General features: G+C 35.7%; 1 protein-coding gene across 1 annotated transcript in view; it reads right to left on the bottom strand.

Annotated features, from left to right (window-relative positions):
* Window positions 1–19394, bottom strand: part of LOC104132397 (cadherin-10) — a 48833-nt gene that overhangs the window by 19960 nt on the left and 9479 nt on the right. Inside the window, exon 2 of the mRNA XM_009645676.2 lies at window positions 3054–3348. Coding sequence (XP_009643971.2) covers window positions 3054–3348 — 295 coding nt within the window. The remainder of the gene's footprint in view (window positions 1–3053; window positions 3349–19394) is intronic.

Below are 19394 nucleotides of genomic sequence, written 5' to 3'. Positions count from 1 at the left end.
CCTATCTGCCTGACAGGTCTGTCCCAGGGAAGGTATGGTGTGGTTCCAGTAATCTGTCTCTCTCTCAGACTACCAATATAGTGCATACCATACTATGTTGACTATGCTGGATTAGATAGTGAAAATATTACAGCCCTGGTAGCATAGTACTTTTTACAGACCATATAACTCCTATCTACTTGCCCAGGGGAGAGCCACACCACAGTAATTTGGTTTTGTAATTTCTTTCTGGTACCTATGCATGAGGGAATATTCATATCCTAAACTCTGCTTAATGTTTTCAGACACTTATAGAAAGGTTATATGTTTCTACATGCTCACAGAGGTAAGTACCACAGAAGGAGACAGATTCAACGCAACAGTACAATTACATCCAAGACTGCAATTTCTCTCTGCATTCCTTACATCAGCAAGTCTGACACTTTTTTAGCTCATGGCCAACAGTACTGGGCAAGTAACAGGCTACTTGCAATACTATAACTCAAAAAAAAAAAAAATCTGGAGAGAGAAAAATAGAACTATGCAGACACTTCTTCCTATTTTCCTTTTGATAGGGAGGTGGTGTTCTTATAAGAAAAACATTTTTTTATGTTTCTTTTTTCATAAATTTCTTGTGTAAGTTTCTGTGCTAAAAATGCTTGAACTGTATGATGTCTGAAAAGAAAATATACTGATTTGAAAATATATTTTAATTAATTATGTGATATAATATTTAATTGTTATACAAACATATGATGATTTTTTAAGATACTAACTTTAAAATTTCTAGTTAATTTTATTTGCCTCAGAGGCTTTATGCATCTTGTTCTTTTAGAACGTTTCTCCCCTTCTTCATTCAGCCTTTAGTTTTGAGATTGCAAAGGAAATTTATTTAAATTGGAAAATTAAATTAATGCTATGAAGAAATGAATCAACTTTGAGGAATACGTTATAAAATCACGCCATGCACCCATGGACTGCAGATGAATATATTGCCTCTAGGGATCATCCATAAAGCCAAAAGCCATAAAGATAAAAGCAAATTCTATCTACCAGGTAGTCAGCGGTCTAGCAGCTGAATGGCCACATTTGTAAAATCCAGGAACATGGTAGATTTTAACCTACTTGCTATTCTCTAAATTATTGTCATGTTATTGGCAGAATAAAGTCTATTTGTTTCAGCACAACTATTTGTGCAAGATAGGGGGTTAACACTCTAAATACATCCAAGCTTTTTCGGGTTTTTACCCATCAGTGGAGTTTTTTAATACTTTTCTTATCATCTTATCTCTTTTCTTATAATGTTTTTATTTTGTTGCAGTGCAGCAAAATTTGCACCTTCAAAATTTGTATGATCTATATGGACTTATAAATACACTGGAAGCTCACATCCTGAATATTTTTGAATCATTGAAATAATGTCTTGGAAGTTTGTGAACACTTAAGAAAAATATGATCTTTATGTAATTGAGACTGACAAAATTAGGCATCAATAGATTATAGCTGAATGTTATATAATAGCATAGTATTTGATGAAAACACTGAATAATTTTCATAAAATCTTTCCAAAAATATTTTAAGCAATGCCTTCTGGAATTTATAGAAAGAACATGAAGCGGAAGCTCTAAAATGTCTTTTTTTTCAACCCTATTGTAATCTTGTCATCTCTCTCTCTAGAAGATATATATACACCAATGCCCTTCAAGATGATATGCCCAAAGCTATATACATTTACTGAAATGCATGGTTCTAGAGAACTGATCAGTAAATTAATAAATCAGTATTACATTTTGTTCTACTTCAGAACAGTAAAGAAATAAGTCTTTTCAGTTCTCCTCTTCATGTGGACTAGTTCAATGGGATTTCAGTACAGCCCTGTGCAATCATCTGCCAGACTTCTTCCACTTTCTTTTTTTTATTTTCCTTTGTACAAAAACTGCTTGCTGAATGGTGGGACTTTTAAAAATGATTCAATCACAAACTAAAAGCAGATTGAATTATCTCATTAAGAATAGAAAATTATTAGTGTTATGCTTCCACACATTGCTGCACAGCTTTGCTGAGGCCATTCTCTTTCAGTAGTTATATATTTTCTTGCTCTTTTAACATTTTCAAAAGCCCAGGAAATTAAGTACTGAAACTTCAATACCTGTATATATAAAACATCTCAAAACACTGTTTGATCTAGTTCAGGCAGTGATAGTAATTAAAATAGTAATAATAGCCAAAAAGAGGTACTGAAGTTATCGTGTGTTTTCTGAATATTTAGAAATTAGTACTATATCTACAGTTATACAATGAATAAGTGAATATTAATTTTTAAAAAGGGACTCTATATTTCTAAGTTTTCAAAATTCTTCCTAAAGAATTGTATGTACTAATTAATAATAGTTCATATTCAAAAATGCTATTGTTTATGAAACTGACCAGCCGGCATGATCTAGGCCATAACTTTGTAGTTAAGATAAGAACTGAAAATACATTGCAAACAGAAGAAAGATTAACTCGAACAGCTGTTTTAGATTCTTGAAGCTGCCATTCATGAGTGAGTTAAAGTAGGAAGTGAAAACACAAGAGGATTTGTCCTTACACTAAAAAACTGAAAGTAAAAAGAATAAAGAGGGTGTCTAACTTCAGGCAGTGCAACAACAGCACATGAGTAAACAAACAACTCTGCTCAGACACAGAAAGAGTGAAGTAGAGACAGCACTCCATTCAGTCATTATCACCACTGGGGATTACCAGGAAAAATTCATCGAGCTTTCAACAGGCTAATTTAGTGATCCTATTCTGACAGTTCTTAAGGAGAAGGGTGATTCACCATAAACTAGTTTCTATTTATATTTATATTCCAAATATCTGTAAATTAATATTTTGAGTATTCTAAGTAACAATAGGTCTCAAATCACAAAAATCTGTTTCTGGTTACAATTCCAATACTTGAACAAAAAGAAAAAGAAAAATACTTAACCCATGAGGCAGAATTCTGAACATGACTGACTTTTCAGAGGATGGGGAAATTATTTGTCAAGTAACATAGAGCAGACATTTGAGCCTCAGTACAAAGCACTCACCCACTACTGACATTTCAGGAACACTAGCAGTGTAAATTTCTTCTGGAAACGTTGGTTCATTGTCATTGATGTCATGGATTTTGATGACAAACTCAGATTCAGGTTCCACTGGTCTCAGAGTTCTTCTATTAATAGCTTGGGCACGCAGGGTGTAAAAGGCTTTCTCTTCTCTGTCAATTCTCCGAGTAGCATGAATGTCACCTGTTTTCTCATCAATTATAAAAAGAGTACCAGCCCCATCTCCTGACAAAATGTATTTGAGGGATCCATCTCCCTTGTCCTGGTCAGAATGAAGCTGAAAAGGAAGAAAAATAAGAGCATTTTGTTTAGAAGTAATGAAAAGGCTGTTTTACTTTTTTAAATAATTGTTTTATATTAAATAATCTTGCGTGCAACAAACATGTTTAATACCAACAAAACAAAGTAATTTTCAGTTGCCGTTGACTGGCATTTGTAGTGACATACTGAGGCAGTTGTTTCCTATCTTAGCTCCAAGAATCTTTTAACTTGACTGTTGTGGAAGATTTTAGTTTTGCAGCAACACCTGGTCTCTGTTAAAAAACCTTTGCACCACAATTCTTAAAGAAAATTTTTATGCTAATACTGACCTTTTCCTTCCTTGAAGAGATCCTATTAAAAATTCACAACCTTCTGTGTTAGCTGTAAATTCACTAAGCAGATAAAGAACATGACAGAATACATGACAATTAAGGAAAATAGAACAACTGGTTCTATGTAATCCTATTTTGTTTTTAAATTTTATTTCATATTATTTCTATTTCTCCTAAATTGGAGAAAATTTCATTTTAAGTCTTTTCACTCCATCAACTAATGTAAATAATCTAAAGAAATAAATTGAAGTACTCAGTATTGATTTAATATGCATTATGTAAATAATATCAAGCTTAACTTCATCTATTAATGACCTGTATTAGTGACTGACTTTAGTACATCCATAACAAAAAAAAAATTGTTTAGTTATGTTGCTTTGTTCAGTACAGTAATGTGGTTGGCTCATTTGATCTTTTGGATACACTTACCATAATTTCTCCCATCAGCTTGTTAGAAAGTTCCTTCCAATCTCATTGATTTCATAATTAACTGAAAGAATTTGGCATTCAGTTTTATTTTCACTCTGCTTACAAAAATGAAGTGCAAATATAAAGACTTTCTAAAAATCACATTCAAAAAATACCAGAATGTTCCAGAGAGTTTAATACAGAACCAGTGCATTTTTTTCCTTTCCAAAAATAGTTATTTGAACACACATTAACAACATCAGTTAGAACTTCAGTAATATTGTGTTTAGTCATGTGAAGGGTTTTTTGTTAATTTAAGGTCACATTTCATATAATGAAAAACATTATACACATAGCTTATCCTTGGCATGCAGTCATGGAAATATTTCTCTTTTTTGTCTATGGTACCCTCATATTGTCTTCCATAGTATCCATTTTAAGTCAGTATCAGAGATAGAATATTCAACTATTAGGGCTGAATGTAGCTTTCCTTGCTTTTTGTGCTGAAACCAAGCTTTGCTTACATTAAATATGTGTATATTTACTTTACAAAATACACATTTTCTTACTACTTTCTTTATATGATTTTATAATAACTAAAGAAACAGGAAGCTCCGCCAAACATGCAGAGTAGGAAGGTAGATGTTAAAAGAAATCTTTAGCAAATAAATCTTGTTCTTTCTTTTCCTTCCATTTCTCTTGCTGACTTCAGACTGAAGGTTTCAAGTCACTCTCACTCCCCTTTTGGGGAATGAATTTTTACTGTGAATTTTAATCCCTCATGCTTCTCTCTTGATGGCCCATTAAAGTTGTGGGGAGTCTTTCACCCGTCTAAGTAACATTCTTTCTAGGGGACTGGACAGTATCTTTCAGGCTGTGGCCCCTTTTATAATGTCATTCAGCGAAACTAGACCTCAGAAACCTTTTAAGTGTTTTCTTCTCTGGGTCTTCCTAGGATACCACCTTATCTTCAAGAGCTCACCAGTGGTCCATTACCACTAGATACAATATTTTCACAGCAGAGTGTTGAAGAGCAGTTATAGGAATCTGCTATGCCTTAGACACATGCACCAGAAATACAAAATAAAGTCCTATTTGAGCAAGAAAGATTTTTTTTGGGAAAAAAAAAAAAGAGAATCTTTAAATGGGCACATTGCAATTGTCCCGTATATTTTCCAAAGTCAGATCTATTACAAATTCTTTTAAAAGTTGATGATAGTACATTGAGGCTGCAATGCCTGTTCTTTAACTCAGAAATCAGTTAGCAGAGTCTGGCAAAATTCTTTATAATAAATTATATATCTCCAGAATAGCATAACCTCATGCAAACTGTTCCCAGGAATAGTATCTGGCAAGATTTAACTCACAAATCATGCATGGAAATTGTTTTGGAAAATGATATTTAGCAAAAGCATGCCAGGAACTTGTAAAATAATTTAGCAATCCAAATAACCGCATTCTGGTGCTTGAGAATGTTGCCTGGCACTAGAAGCACAAACACAGTGTAGTGAACAGAACTAAATCAGAAAATGAAGAAACCCCCTACACTACAAACTATGAAGCTTTTGAACAACTATACTTAGATCCAATTCAGGATGTAAAGATCTTTTAACGTACTTATTTGTCTAATATGTAAGGTACTATCAATGTTAATTGTTTTCCATTCTTTCTCCTGTAACTATGCGTGTGTCAAAATTTCTTACTAAGCTGATTTGGAAGTGAAAAATATTCTTTTTACACTGCTCACAAAACCATTGACCTCTTACCTCTGCCAAATTCAAACTTTATAGGTTTTTTTCCCACCTGTATTAGCGAAAAGATTGGAAAGAGAGCTGAGTATAAGATTTTGAGACATTCATATAAAGGCTTTTAGGGAGCTGATAGGTGCACTTCAGAGCAACATATTTATAAGGAACACCAGCCTGCATAGTTTAAATAACACTTTAAGCTATAACATTTTGCATTTTCTAAAAAAAAATTAATAATTTCACTTAGGATTGGTAATCCAATTTGAATTTTATGTATACACATAATAGTCCACAGTTATTAGAGAAAAATTTTAAATTCAGAATGACATTTCAGAAGGTCGTCTTGGTTGATCAGGAAACACAAAGCTGTAGAAACAATGAACAAGGCTTCCAGACATAATTAAAAGAGTGAAATTGTGTTTTATGTATAAGCAAGGAAAGAGAATACCTCTCATTTTGTGTTCTTAGCTCTTAATTCAATACAGATTTTATGAGAGGAATCAAGATGGCTAAAGATCAACCCTATGTGCTTGACAGCCTTGAACACTGAATCTTTACCCAGCTCTGAAATATGTGAGCAATGTGTCACTCAGCCCTGCAAAGTTTTGACATTTTACTCTAGTATTAAAAAAAGTTCTGTGAAATATTTCTCTACTACTTTTAGTATAAAGTGTTTCCTATATTGATTTTGGCTAATCGGTATCTGTGATTCATGTCAGCCAATCTGAGAAATAGAGAGACATCTGTTTCATTTAGCAACTTTATTTCACAAAATGATCAGCTGTGAAGATGTGGTTTTGTTTTCATATCTGTCACCAATATTTTGCAAACTCTTGTTTCAGTGAATTTCTTGCTTTTCTTCCACAGAAATACTTCCCTTTTCAGCTGTCAGTGTATACATACTTTATATACGTTTTTTATCACTGTATAGAAAATCAGAGTGTCTGTTGGTTTTATTTCATATAGCGCTATTTCGCTATACAGTAACTGCACTTACTGTGAAAGACAATTGTGCATATTTGGTCATCTATCTAAACTGGTTGAATGAACTTTGAAAGTGAGAAGCATTTCATATAAATGAAAAAGGAAGGTACTGCTGAACAGAAGCAATTAATTCTAAATTAATATTTAGAAACGGTAACAAAATGGAGTGTTATGTGAACACTTAAAGAAGAAACTGAGTTACCAATCCAAGGCAGAGAGAAAAACAGGTTTTAAAAGATGGAGTGTTTTTCCTTAGTTTACAATAAAACCAGAATTAATTAAATATAGTACCTACTTCTTCAATGTAAATGCAACCATAAATAGAATGAGTTAATGAATAAAATTCAACTCAATATCTGTTTAGATCTATTAAAGATCTTTGTAAAACATCTTTTCAGAAGACTTTAGATGAACAACATAATTCTGCTTTAAAAATTACTTGAAAATTACAGCGTGGGAATTCTATGTTAACTGACTTCCAATGATTCAATTATTCAAATCAAACCTGCCAATTACAGGGATGTGGATATTCTTTTTTTGGATTTTTTGCCTGTCTTTTCCCCTCCCCCTGTGAATTCCACTCAAGTCTGAAATCTCCTAATTGAATATAAAGGTTGTGGACCTTTTTCTAATAGCATACAAAATGTTAATGCTATTTTTACCAAAAAGCCAGAAGATTCTACCGTGAAAAACAGAAGAGATTAGGTTAGTCAGGCCCATGTTATCATACAAACTACTTCTGGAATTTGAAATGATTTATGACAATGCCAGATAAAGACTTTAAGAATTGTCACACCTATTTCCATTTGAATTTCAGATTAAGGAGTCCCTTTATGAATTTTCAGTGATTGGTATTCAGATAACTAGATACCAGAATATGACTGTTAATACAATACAAACCAGCCTTTTGTTTGAATTCTTACTGTAGGCATTAATACAGTTCAAGTTGGGTTTTTATCGTAATTTAATATGGTATGATATATAGGACACTTTCCAATACAGTTTACAGTTTTTTGTAGTCTTTACAAAATGACAGACTATTCCAATTATTACCTCACTAAACACATTTTTACTCTCCTACTTTATAATAGACATTTTTATTTGTATAGTCTAGAAAATGTTTTTTCTACTTTTTCTGCAATATATTTGTCAACATTTCAATTTAATCCAAGTATTGCATTAACAATGAGACCTCAGTACACTCCTGAATTACTTTATCTTTTAGGTTTTGTCCAGGGCAAACTGTAACCTATTAGCACTTTTCCATGTAATCATGTTAGCCATGTGATGCTAAAACACACCAGTTGAAGCATTCACAATTTCACTCTAAGTTTTCTACAGCATATATTATAATATTAGCACCTTCACTGGATACTTTGTAGAATGATAATGATAGTCTGTCTAAACATAATCACGACAGTGGGCAGATTTTATCTGAAATCACCAGAGAATAATCAATATAGAATTCCCATGATGGAGATATTTATTTTAAGCATCATGAACTGGACTGCTAAATGATGCAGTTGTTTTACATTAGCTGCACTTATTCTGAAAGATTTTCAGACTAACTCATGTCCTGTGCAGTATTGTCTTAGTTGCCAGATTAACTGTCATGGCTTTGAGCCAGGTTTTACTCACCAAAGAGATTTGCTTATTTCAATTTATCCTTAAGGTAACATTTAAAGCAACTTTCTTCAGTGATGCAAGAATTTGCACTAAGTTTTAATGAGACATGCCACACATTTAATTTTCTCACTCAGTTATATTGCCAGTTTGCCAGTCCCGTGCCATTGTGTGGTATTTAAAAGAAGAGATAGGTGGAAAAGAAAAAGGTACATTTCAAGAAGCAAATTTTATGAGACTGGGAAAGATAAAGGGAGAGCAAACTAAAATGGAAGCATAACAAGTAATGCAAGATGAGGAGTGTTCTGAAATTCTTTTGCTATTGAGAAAGATTACAGTAGTTCGTTGCTGTTCAAGATTTTTGTTTGTTCCTGCCAATGTTCTAAAATGGTAAGATATAAATTAAAATTAATAACATTTTTAGGGTTCCTTTACACACCCCTAGTGAAGCAACTTCTATCACAGAATTTTAATTAATTCTGTGATAGAATTCAGCTCCCTGAAATCATCACTACCAAGTGGTATCAACTGCAAGATTCTCATTTTCCACAAATTAATCATACAGCAAAGGTATTTTTTCATCACTAGGCTTGCATCTTTTCCCCATTATTGTAGTTTATTCTGAAGGGAGGATTCATGATCTGGAGAAGATAGATGGCCCTGTCACTTATAAAATCTTCTGGATTTCAACTGAGAAAAGCAGTTTCTTTTTTTGTGACACATCATATGAGCAGCAGAATGTCTTATATAGATGCACTGAGTCAACATGCCAATAACCAAACTGCCTCCTCAAGACAAGGTCTTTAACTGATGTTCAGAGAGCTAGAACAAGGAAGTTTTGGCTTCATTAGATTGTTGCAGCTTTCATTCCAGAAGACACACAATCACTGAGATAACATGAAGTAGAGGCTAATTGAATTTCATACACCAAAGAGTTCTTGCATGAGCCAATATGCATGTTCTCTTCCAATTTTAATGTAATAAAAACAGTCCCTACATCAGGTGAAGATAAAAAGTAGAGAACTGTCACTGAAACTGAAGTGCCTTTACTAGCTTGGCCTAGTACCTCCTGTAGATGACTGGGATGAATAGACAGAAGGGAATTCTTGCGTTAAAGGGGAAAAAAAATCCTATGATGTCTGCTGTTCAGGTTCCAATTCATTAAAAAAGGGGACTAAACATTCTTTGGTTCTACTCCTACTCAGCTTGTTGTGGCACAAGCCTATATTCCTACTTCCATGAATAGTCTCTGTACACTAACCTATGGTCTTAAGATGGAAACATGTCTGATAAGATTTTCCTCAGTTTTTTTTTTTTAACATAAATATTTTTTATGTTTTATGTTGTCTGGACTAAAATAAAAATCTGTACTAAATATTGTATAAAGGATTAAGTAGTTTCCATAATAATCTCTCTATTCCACCAAGGAATGGCTTAGGAAGTCTAATATGCTAAAACAACTCATATTTCATTTACTGAATTCAAAACAGCTTTTAAGTATTTGAAAGCTTTGGGGTTTGCCTGTTTAGGTTTTTTGTTTTAAAGGAGAATTCACCACTAATCCTCATGCTCTCTGCATTAATGAGAACAAAGAGGTAATTAAGAAGCAATTTTAGGTAATTTTTTTTTTTTTGCTAACAAGAATTTTTTATTATAGCTTATATATGTTTTCCTAAAGTAGCCTAGTTATTGACAAAATAACCATTAAAACAGCATTAGTTTTTATATATCCTGATGTACAATTTGCACTACACATAAAAAGCACTGATTTTTTTTTTAAACAAATGCAGAACACCATTAAGAATACTGATGCTTAGTTCATTTTGCCTACTGCTGGAGACCATTTAAAAACTCATTAAACAAGATTGCCTTTGTTTCCATCTGAAATCACTATAACATATACATTGGTAAGAGCTGTGAAGATTTTCTACCTTTACTGTGTGAATTTTCTCGTCATGAATATTCTAACGTACATGTATCTTTGAAAGAGGTATACTTAGGAGCAACAACAAATATACCACAGAGAACTAAATGACAAACCCAGGAAGTGGAAAATGTCAGCTAAGGTGGAGCTTATATATCAGAATTAAAGAAATAAAAAACATTAAGGGGATATTTTAATAATCTCCAAAACAGTGATATCCATGATAATATAGTATTACCGTTAAATTTAATCAGAAGAAGGGAAGAGAAGGAAAGAGAGAGAGTAGACATATTTTTCACATGTCTCAGGAAACTATTGATGAATCTAAACTGATGTTAAATCTAGTATCATAAGATTTCGAACAATGAGGGACAAAGATATCTAGAATTAATCTGGACTTCATTTTATATCCCAGTGAGATCAATGGGACTGTTCATGTATTAGATGATATCTTATAGATCCTACGGGGGTAGTCAAGGTATTAAAGGTAGATCTGTGAGAGAAGAGAAGTGAATATGTTTGAACAGTTAAATGAAACTCACATTTTTATTTTACCACCAAATTTGTTTCTCCTTTTAGTAAATTATGAAATCCATTATTCTAAAGAATATTATTCTCAAGAAAAATCGTCTGTATACCCATTACTAAGTAAAGAAGTCACAGTTTAAATCATTATATACAATTACATCACAGAATGGTTGAGGTTGGAAGGTCTAGAGGTCACCTTGTTCAACCCACCCCTGGTCAAGCAGGGCTGCCCACAGGCAATTGCCCAGGACCGTGTCTAGACAGATTCTGAATATCTCCAAGGATGGATGCTCCACAGCCTCTCTGTGCAGCCTGTGCCAGAGCTCAGTTACCCTCACAGGACAAAAGTGTTTCCTGATGTTCAGAGAAACCTCCTGCCTTTCAGTTTGTGCCCATTGCCTCTTGTCCTGTCACTGGGCACCACTGAAAAGAGCCTGGCTTTGTCCTCTTTGCACCCTCCCTTCAGGTAGTTAGATACATTGATAAGATCGCCCCTGAGCCTTCTCTTCTCTAGGGTAAAGAGTTCCAGCTCTCTCAGCCTTTCCTCATATGTGGGGTGCTCCAGTCCTTTCATCATCTTCATGGCTCTTTACTGGACTCTCTCCAGTATGTCCATGTCTCTCTTGTACTGGGGTGCCCAGAACGGGACACAGCACTCCAAGTGTGGTCTCACCAGTGCTGACTAGAGGGGAAGGATCACCTTCCTTGGCCTGCTGGAAATACTTTGCCTAATGCAGCCCAGGATACAATTAGCCTTCTTTGTGGCAAGGGCACATTGCTGGCTTGTGTTCAGCCTGGCGTCCAGCAGAACCACCAGGTCCTTTTCTGCCAAGCTGCTTTCCAGCTGGTCAGCCCCCAGGATATACTGGTGCCTGGGGCTGTTCCTCCCGAGATGCAGGATGTTGCACTTCACCTTGTTGAACCTCATGAGGTTCCTGTCCAGCCCATTTCTCCAGCCTGTTGAGGCCCCTCTGGATGGCAGTATGGCCCTCTGGCATATCAGTCACTCTCCCGATTTGGTGTCAGCAGCAAACTTGCTGAGGGTACACTCTGCCCCATCATCCAGATCATTAATGAAGATGTTAAACAGGACTGTACCTGGTACTGGTCCCTGGGATATACCACTAGCTACTGGTCCCCAACTAGACTTTGCACTGCTGATCAACACCCTCAGGACCTAGCCATTAAGACAGTTTTCAGTCCACCTCACAGTCTGCTCATCCAGCCAGTACATCACCAGCTTCTCTACGAGGAGTTCATGGGACACAGTGTCAAATGCCTTACTGAAGTCCAGGTAGACAATATCCACTGCTGTCCCTTCATCTTCCAGGCCAGTTGCTTCATCACAGCAGGTTCTTAAGTTGGTGAAGCATGACTTCCCCTTGGTGAAGCCATGCTGACTACTCCTGGTAATTTTCTTATCCCTAATGTGCCTGGAAATGTCTTCCAGGATTAGCTACTCCATCACCTTCCCAGGGATTGAGGTGAGGCTTACTGGCCTGTAGTTCCTTAGGTTCTCCTTCTTGCCCTTCTTGAAGATGGGGGTGACATTTGTTTTCCTTCAGTTTTTGGGTACTTATCCCAGCCACTATGATTGGTCAAAGATTATTGAGAGTGGCCTTGCAATGAATCTGCCAGCTCCCTCATGGATGCATCCCATCTGGCCCCATGGAGGTCCAGTTTTCTCAAGTATTCCCTGACCTGATCCTCTTCCACCAAGCATACATATTCATTGCTCCAACTTTCCCCCTGGTCTCTGGGAGCTGGTATTCCTGAAGGCTGGTCGTGTTAGTAAAGACTGAGGAAAAAAAGGCATTCAGTACTTCCAGCTTTTCCATGTCCTCTGTAGCCAGGTCCTCCTTCTCATTGAGCAATGGGCCCACATTTCCCCTATTCTTTCTTTTGTCTCCTATGTACTTACAGAAGCCCTTCTTGTTATCTTTGACTTGCCTGGTAAGATTCAATTCCACTGGATCTTTAGCTTTCCTAGCTTTCATCCCTGGATGCTTGGAAAATGTTTCCGTATTCCTCCAAGGTTACCTGTCCTAGCTTCCACTCTCTATATGGTACTTTTTTGTGTTTGAGTTTGGCCAGGAGCTCCTTGTTCATCCACACAAGCCTCCTGGTATTTTTGCCTGACTTCTTATTCGTTGGAATGGAGCTCTCTTGATCTTGGAGGGGGTGGTTGTTGAATATTAATCAGTTTTTGTGAGCTTATTTTCCCTGTAGGGCCTTATCCCATGCGACTCCTCTGAGCAGATCTTTGAAGAGGTCAAACTCTGCTGTCCTGAAGTCCAGATTTGTGAGCTTGCTTTTCACTCTGCTCCCTCCCCTCAGGATCCTGAACTCCACAATCTCATGGTCACTGCAACCAAGGCTGCCTTTGACCTTCACATCTTCAACATGGCTTTCCTTTTTGGTGAGCATGAGGTCCAGCAGAGCACCTCTCCTTGTTGGCTCCTCAATCACTTGGAGGAAGAAGTTATCATCACTGCAGTCCAGGAACCTCCTGGATTGTTTATGCTCTGCTGTGTAGTTTCTCCAATAGATTTCAGGGTGTTTGATATCTCCCATGAGTACCAGGGCCTGTGAATGTGAGGCTGTTCTTATCTGTCTTTAGAGGGCATCATCCACTTGTTCTTCCTGGTCAGGTGGCCTATAGCAGACCGACTAAAGGTGACTATAATGTCACCTTTGCCTATGCTCTCTTTATTCATAACCCATAAACTCTCTGTTGGCTCCTCTTCCATCCCCAAGCAGAGCTCCATGTACTCTAGCTGCTCTCTCACATACAGGGCAAATTCTTTTTGTTGTCTTCCCTTATCGTCCTTCCTAAAAACCCTGTATCCCTCCATTGCAACACTCCAATCATGGGAGCTATCACTCTACATCTCCATAATCCCAACAAGGTCACAAGCCTGAAACTGTACTCAGATGTCTAACTCATTGTATTTATTCCCTATACTGTGTGCATTAGTATACAGGTACTTAAGAGGGAAACCTCAGCATGTTGTGTTCCCAGAGAGGGTTTGGAGGATTTTTCCACAATAGTGCCTTGTAGACACCTTTTGGGCACTTCAGTTAGATAGGGAATTATGATTACATAGGGAAATTTAACTGAATTTAATCGTGTTTGTATTAAGACTCGGTAGGTAATCACAATTAAAATTTAAATTAAAGATTTTCCTACCAAAGCAGCATATTTGATTCCTCTATCAGACTGTAAGATACCAGAATAACCAGGTTTGGATATATATCTTGGCACAAATCATACAGAACATTACAGGTTATGTGCACATACATACAGGGCATCACCAGCCCAGTGAACTGTATTCATCAGCTACTTTTACTGGAGACAGAAAACCCATCCTGATCTTTACTGCTACAGATTAAGAACTGTAGTCCATAGTAATTAGTTTCCTTTGCAATGTTAATTGCTGTTTTCAAAAATGTATTCTGTGTACTACATCACTGATGAAAAATTATCACTAACTTATGTGAACTCTGGTAATCAGCTGATAGGCCCAGTCAACAATTCCATAAAACTTCTATGACATTTGCTGGCATTTGTAAGGCATCAAAAGCATTCTTTACCTAATCTTGCTTTTCACAATTTCCAATAAAACATACTATATTGGTTATGCTGTTGGTGTTTGGGTTTTCCTTGCATTTTATTTTGTTTTTAAATCTCCTTGGTTTGGCATAAATCACTGCTTTATCATTTATACAAAACCTCTCTGTTCTTTTTTTTTTCATGTGTGTATAGAACCACATAGAGATTTTGCATTCCTTTTTTTCCAGAATTAGGCCCAGTTTCATAAAACTTTAGTTCTTGCCTTGTGCAGTATTAGCTCATACTTTCTTCTTTTGTCAGTAAAAGGAATTCTACACTATTCCTAGAAAACTTCCTAATTTTCTTTTATGGTACACAGTCTTACATGGCACTTGAAATACTATTCCTTTCTCCTTCAGTGACTTTGTTTTCTATTGCAGGTCCTTATACATTCCTAGCAAATACATCAGTATTACTAAAATCTCTACCATTATTCTTAATTGATAAGACTTGATTAATCCCATGCAGCTCTTTTCAGTGTCACACTGCTCAGTAGTTCTCTAGCTATTACATTTATTTTACTTGGCTTTTACCAGAAAACATGCTGCTCCTGACAAATAGAGAATGGTCTGTCACATAACCTCACCTAACTGAAGAGATAATTAAGCAATCGGTTTCCTTATCTTCCAACTGTATTATTTATATAGGAGACTCATTATCATTTTTGAATGACCTAAGACATCCTGCTGATTGCTAAAGATATTTCTAAGTCCTCTGAGGAATCCTTTGTGGACCCGGCATTCTCAGTAGCATTCACTGTGTAAAAATGTGGCCATATTCCTGCACAGTATTTCTTACAAGTGACAGATCTTTTTAAAGAACAAAAGGAGTGAACAGTTCTGTGGAGTTTTGCAAGTAAAAAGATTAGTATCAATGTACAAAAGCCTTGTATTTTTCCTGGCTCTGTCCCCTTATAGATGTATTTATCTGCTATTTGGCCACACCCATTTAGCTTCTCTTGAAGCTCATATATTCTATTTGTCACATTAATTTAACATTTCACAAATACCTCCACTTCATAAAAAGTTTTCCTAAATTTTAGTAACATGACCTGGAACACTGCATTACCCTATCTATCATTTCTGTTTCCTTCCTCAAGATGAATTATTTCATGACATTTGTTTAAATACCTACTCTTTAAAATATAAAATTTATACAGAACTCTCATTTTGTCCCATTCACTTCCACACAATTACATTAGTCATTTTTCTCACAGTTAAAATTTGAAATATTGTTACCATTTTTATCATTTAGTACTAAGCTAGATAATTTGTAACAATGATTGCCTAGGTACTAATAGTGGTTAATGATTTTATTCATTCAAAAATAATATTTCTTAAATATTTCTATTTCCTAAAGATCCCATTTGTAGTGGAATTAGCAACCATAAACATGGAGACTCGGGAATTTTACTTTATGCATATTTTACATCAAATGCCATACCTCAAAAATGGATAAGTAAAAGTTCTCATTAGAAGATGGGTTTCTTAATATAGAAGCAAGAAATCTTTATTACTACTTCATGTCTCTTCACATCAAGTGAAATTTATTCTACTAATCACTATATTGTAGCATATGTCCTTCTAAATTATATATAATTACAAAAAAACTATTAAAACTTTTTAGGAAGAAAACCCAGAAAAGAATTTTCAGAACATAAAAGTTTCTAAACTAAAAGCGAGGAAAAAGGTTGATTCTTTACTCAGCTGGTTTCAGATAAGGAAGAGACAAAGTATTCTCCATGATCATCTCTACTGTATCATGCAGCCACTTTACAAAGTAGTCAGAATGACAATCTCCCAAGTTCTTCTACAAAGTAGGTTTTTCGGTTTTGGGGTTAGGGTTTGCTTTGCCACCACAGTTTCACCCTAAAATATTTCAAATCATATAGTCCACACTCTATTTCCAACCTTCTTGTCTTAACAAATGTAATTTGTCTGAGAATTATTAAGGACAGCCATTCTTTGGGCAATAAAAATAAATCAAAAGTCACTGAAATATTGGCAATGACAGTATGATTACCTCAGGCTTTATATCAAGACAAAACAATATATTCATGTCTTCCCACCACTACTTTAAGATACATATGTAGACAAATTGAAAGGAAAGGCAGGCTCAAAGGAAGTTCAGAAGCAGAGAGAACACCTACATTTCTGCTTAAATAAAAATGACCCAAGAAAATTTAATTCAGTGTGGTCTGCATTGCATGTAAAACAATAACGCTAAATCCAGGTAGCATAACTGGACTGAAAGCCACAGATGTAAGAAATAGAAGAAAGGCAGAGAGTATCAGTGTTAGCCAATATGAAGGATCAAGGCTTTTCTGCAGTTAGGAAAAGGGGAACACAAGAGATGAACATAATTGCAATTGAGCACTGAGGTTTTCTTCAATTTTTATGTATTCTTGAAAGTATCCAATTTTTTTTCCCCACAGAAATTTTGTGTGCCCAACCACCTGATTCTTACAGTGCAGGCAGTAATCTTTACAACTACATAGTTTTCAGATACACAATATCATTAATATCCCAGAACATAATTTTCATTCTTTCAGCTCATATTTTCCATCTAGATGCTTGCATACAGTGTGTTTGGACATACCTTTTGGCGTGCCAAGCCACCTAATTATTCGTTAACATCTTTCTAAGTTGTTAGGTGTTTTCAGACAGGTAGGGTACCTTGCACCTGCGTTTCAGGCAACTGGATGGTCTGTGAATTGGATCTTTAAAATGAAAACAACACAGCTTCTGTTCTCAGACTTGAAGAGTGTATGAACTCACTTATGTTTGCACATTTAAAATTGCTACAGACCAAAATGTTGTCAAATTAGAGGACAATTTTTCCCCTTAGTGGTCTAGTTCTCCTTTAAAGCTCCTAGGTAAAATAGCTGTTAAAAGACTCAGGAAACAGAAATAATTTAGTTTGAGGAAGCAACACTGATGAGTTGGATAATGATGTTTGTTTATTCTGCAAACAAATCCTACTCTGTCTGTCAGGGACTTCAGATACATAGACTACATAGCTACTTACTGCCTCAAAACAGAAGGCATTGGAGGGTTTGAAAGGACTTGCCATTATAGCTGTTTTGGTTCAACTTATTTTTAATTATCTTCAAAGACAAAACCACTCTTATAAGTATAAGGAAAAGCTTCCAGCAGGAAGACATTTTAAAAGGGTAAACATCAACTTTTAACTTCTTAGAAGTCTCTCCCTCATGGGTATTTTGTTGCAAGTCACCAATTTTCCCTGAGTATTGCCCCTGGCTCTTCCTTGCTATCTGTGTATATAGGATATTTAAAAGGTCATCTGCATCTGATTTAAAAAAAAAAACAATCAAGAGAGGGAAAAAAGAAAAAAGCCCCTAAAGCATCAGTCTTTGAATTGCTGTTGAAACTATTGGCTATTTATACTTTTATCATTTCAAAAAAGGTGTAGGTCAAACATTTCTAAGGCTCCTTTTTCTATTATGTTTTTTAATTCCTTAAGTGAATGAATGTACTGTGATGAAGAGGACTCCACTTTTCCTGAGCTATGGCTTTGAATGTAAATCATTTCAGTTTTATCAGTTCTTTGCTTTTTGGAATATCTTTTTGTGACAAGCAGATACAGTTTTCAATTTGAAAGAGAAATTGAACTGAAAGGAACTGGAAAGTTCGGACTAAACTACTTCCCTGGTTTTTATATTATTTTGAAGCATGATGTCATTATAAGTGCAATGCATAACCATGTACAAATTCTGACTTTGGAAACCACCCAAGAGAGCTATCACTCTTCTACGTGAAGGCAGCAAAATGAATCTTACTGGTGATTTTACACCTGCTGGAAGGATGCCCATAACTTAGACTATCTTCCTTTTAAATATTCCCAACCACTGACCAACACTATTGCATTTTGTGCTTGCACAGAGCAGAATTGTCTCCTTTAAAAATTAGTTTCAAAATGGCAGATCACTGCTATTGGGGTTATTGGGGTTGGAGAAAGACAAACATTTTAAAATAGTTTCCTCAGAGACTGAGAAAGGCAATGGCAGGAAACCTACCCCAGTGATTAGTAGGACCATATTAACGACTCAGTCTCATTATCTCTTAACCTCTCATCAAATTCACAGCAAAACCAAGCCTTTATTCCATGAATTATTTATTTTGTAACTACCACCTCTACTGCTGTAGATGTCTCCTGCATTCAGAAAAGAAATTCTGCCTTAGCTGCAACTTAAAAGGTGCCCATCAAGACAAAACACAAACATACACAAAATCTCTCTGACATATTATATCACAGATTCCGATTCTAAACTATGGTCACAATGCACCTGCTTTTATTCTTCTTTGAAATCAAAAGTGGAGTATATTGATAAATGGCTTGCACTCAAGTATCAATGTGTAAAAATAGTGAAGTGGAGAAGTTGAATAATATTCTTCACGCTTGTATCAAAGCTAGCAAGTTTTCATTAAACCATTCCTATATTCCCAGTGGCTTTACATTTAACATCCTACCTTGTAGCACTGAACACCATTAGATGTAGCTTCCAGTTACTTGACAGAAAAAGAGGAAACAGTCTTCAGCTACTAGTCGCTACTCATATTTGCATTAGTTTCTGAGTAGACTTGAAAAGTATTTGCATAAAGGATAAGCACGTGAAAGCAATCAGAGGGCTGTAGAAAATCATGAAGTGAAACCCCCACGTTGTTTTGAAAGTGTTATTTGTGAAGCACTCACAGCAGATTAAAATTAAGTATGAGCATAGTATATGATTCTACAATACTGAGATCCACTGACACATGGAAAAGGAAATAACAAAAACTGTTTTAATATGCATGAGGTAAGTAGGTTATCATTTAGGGTGCAGGTGCCCAGGTGCCGGCATCGGGGCCTGCGGGCGCGGCCCCTGCGAGCGGCGGCGGGGCC

This window comes from Egretta garzetta, unplaced genomic scaffold (assembly GCF_000687185.1).
Source record: "Egretta garzetta isolate BGI_Z169 unplaced genomic scaffold, ASM68718v1 scaffold308, whole genome shotgun sequence".
NCBI classification, from domain to species: Eukaryota; Metazoa; Chordata; class Aves; order Pelecaniformes; family Ardeidae; genus Egretta; species Egretta garzetta.
Note: the sequence above shows the minus strand (reverse complement) of the source record. Positions and strands in the feature narration are given on the sequence as shown.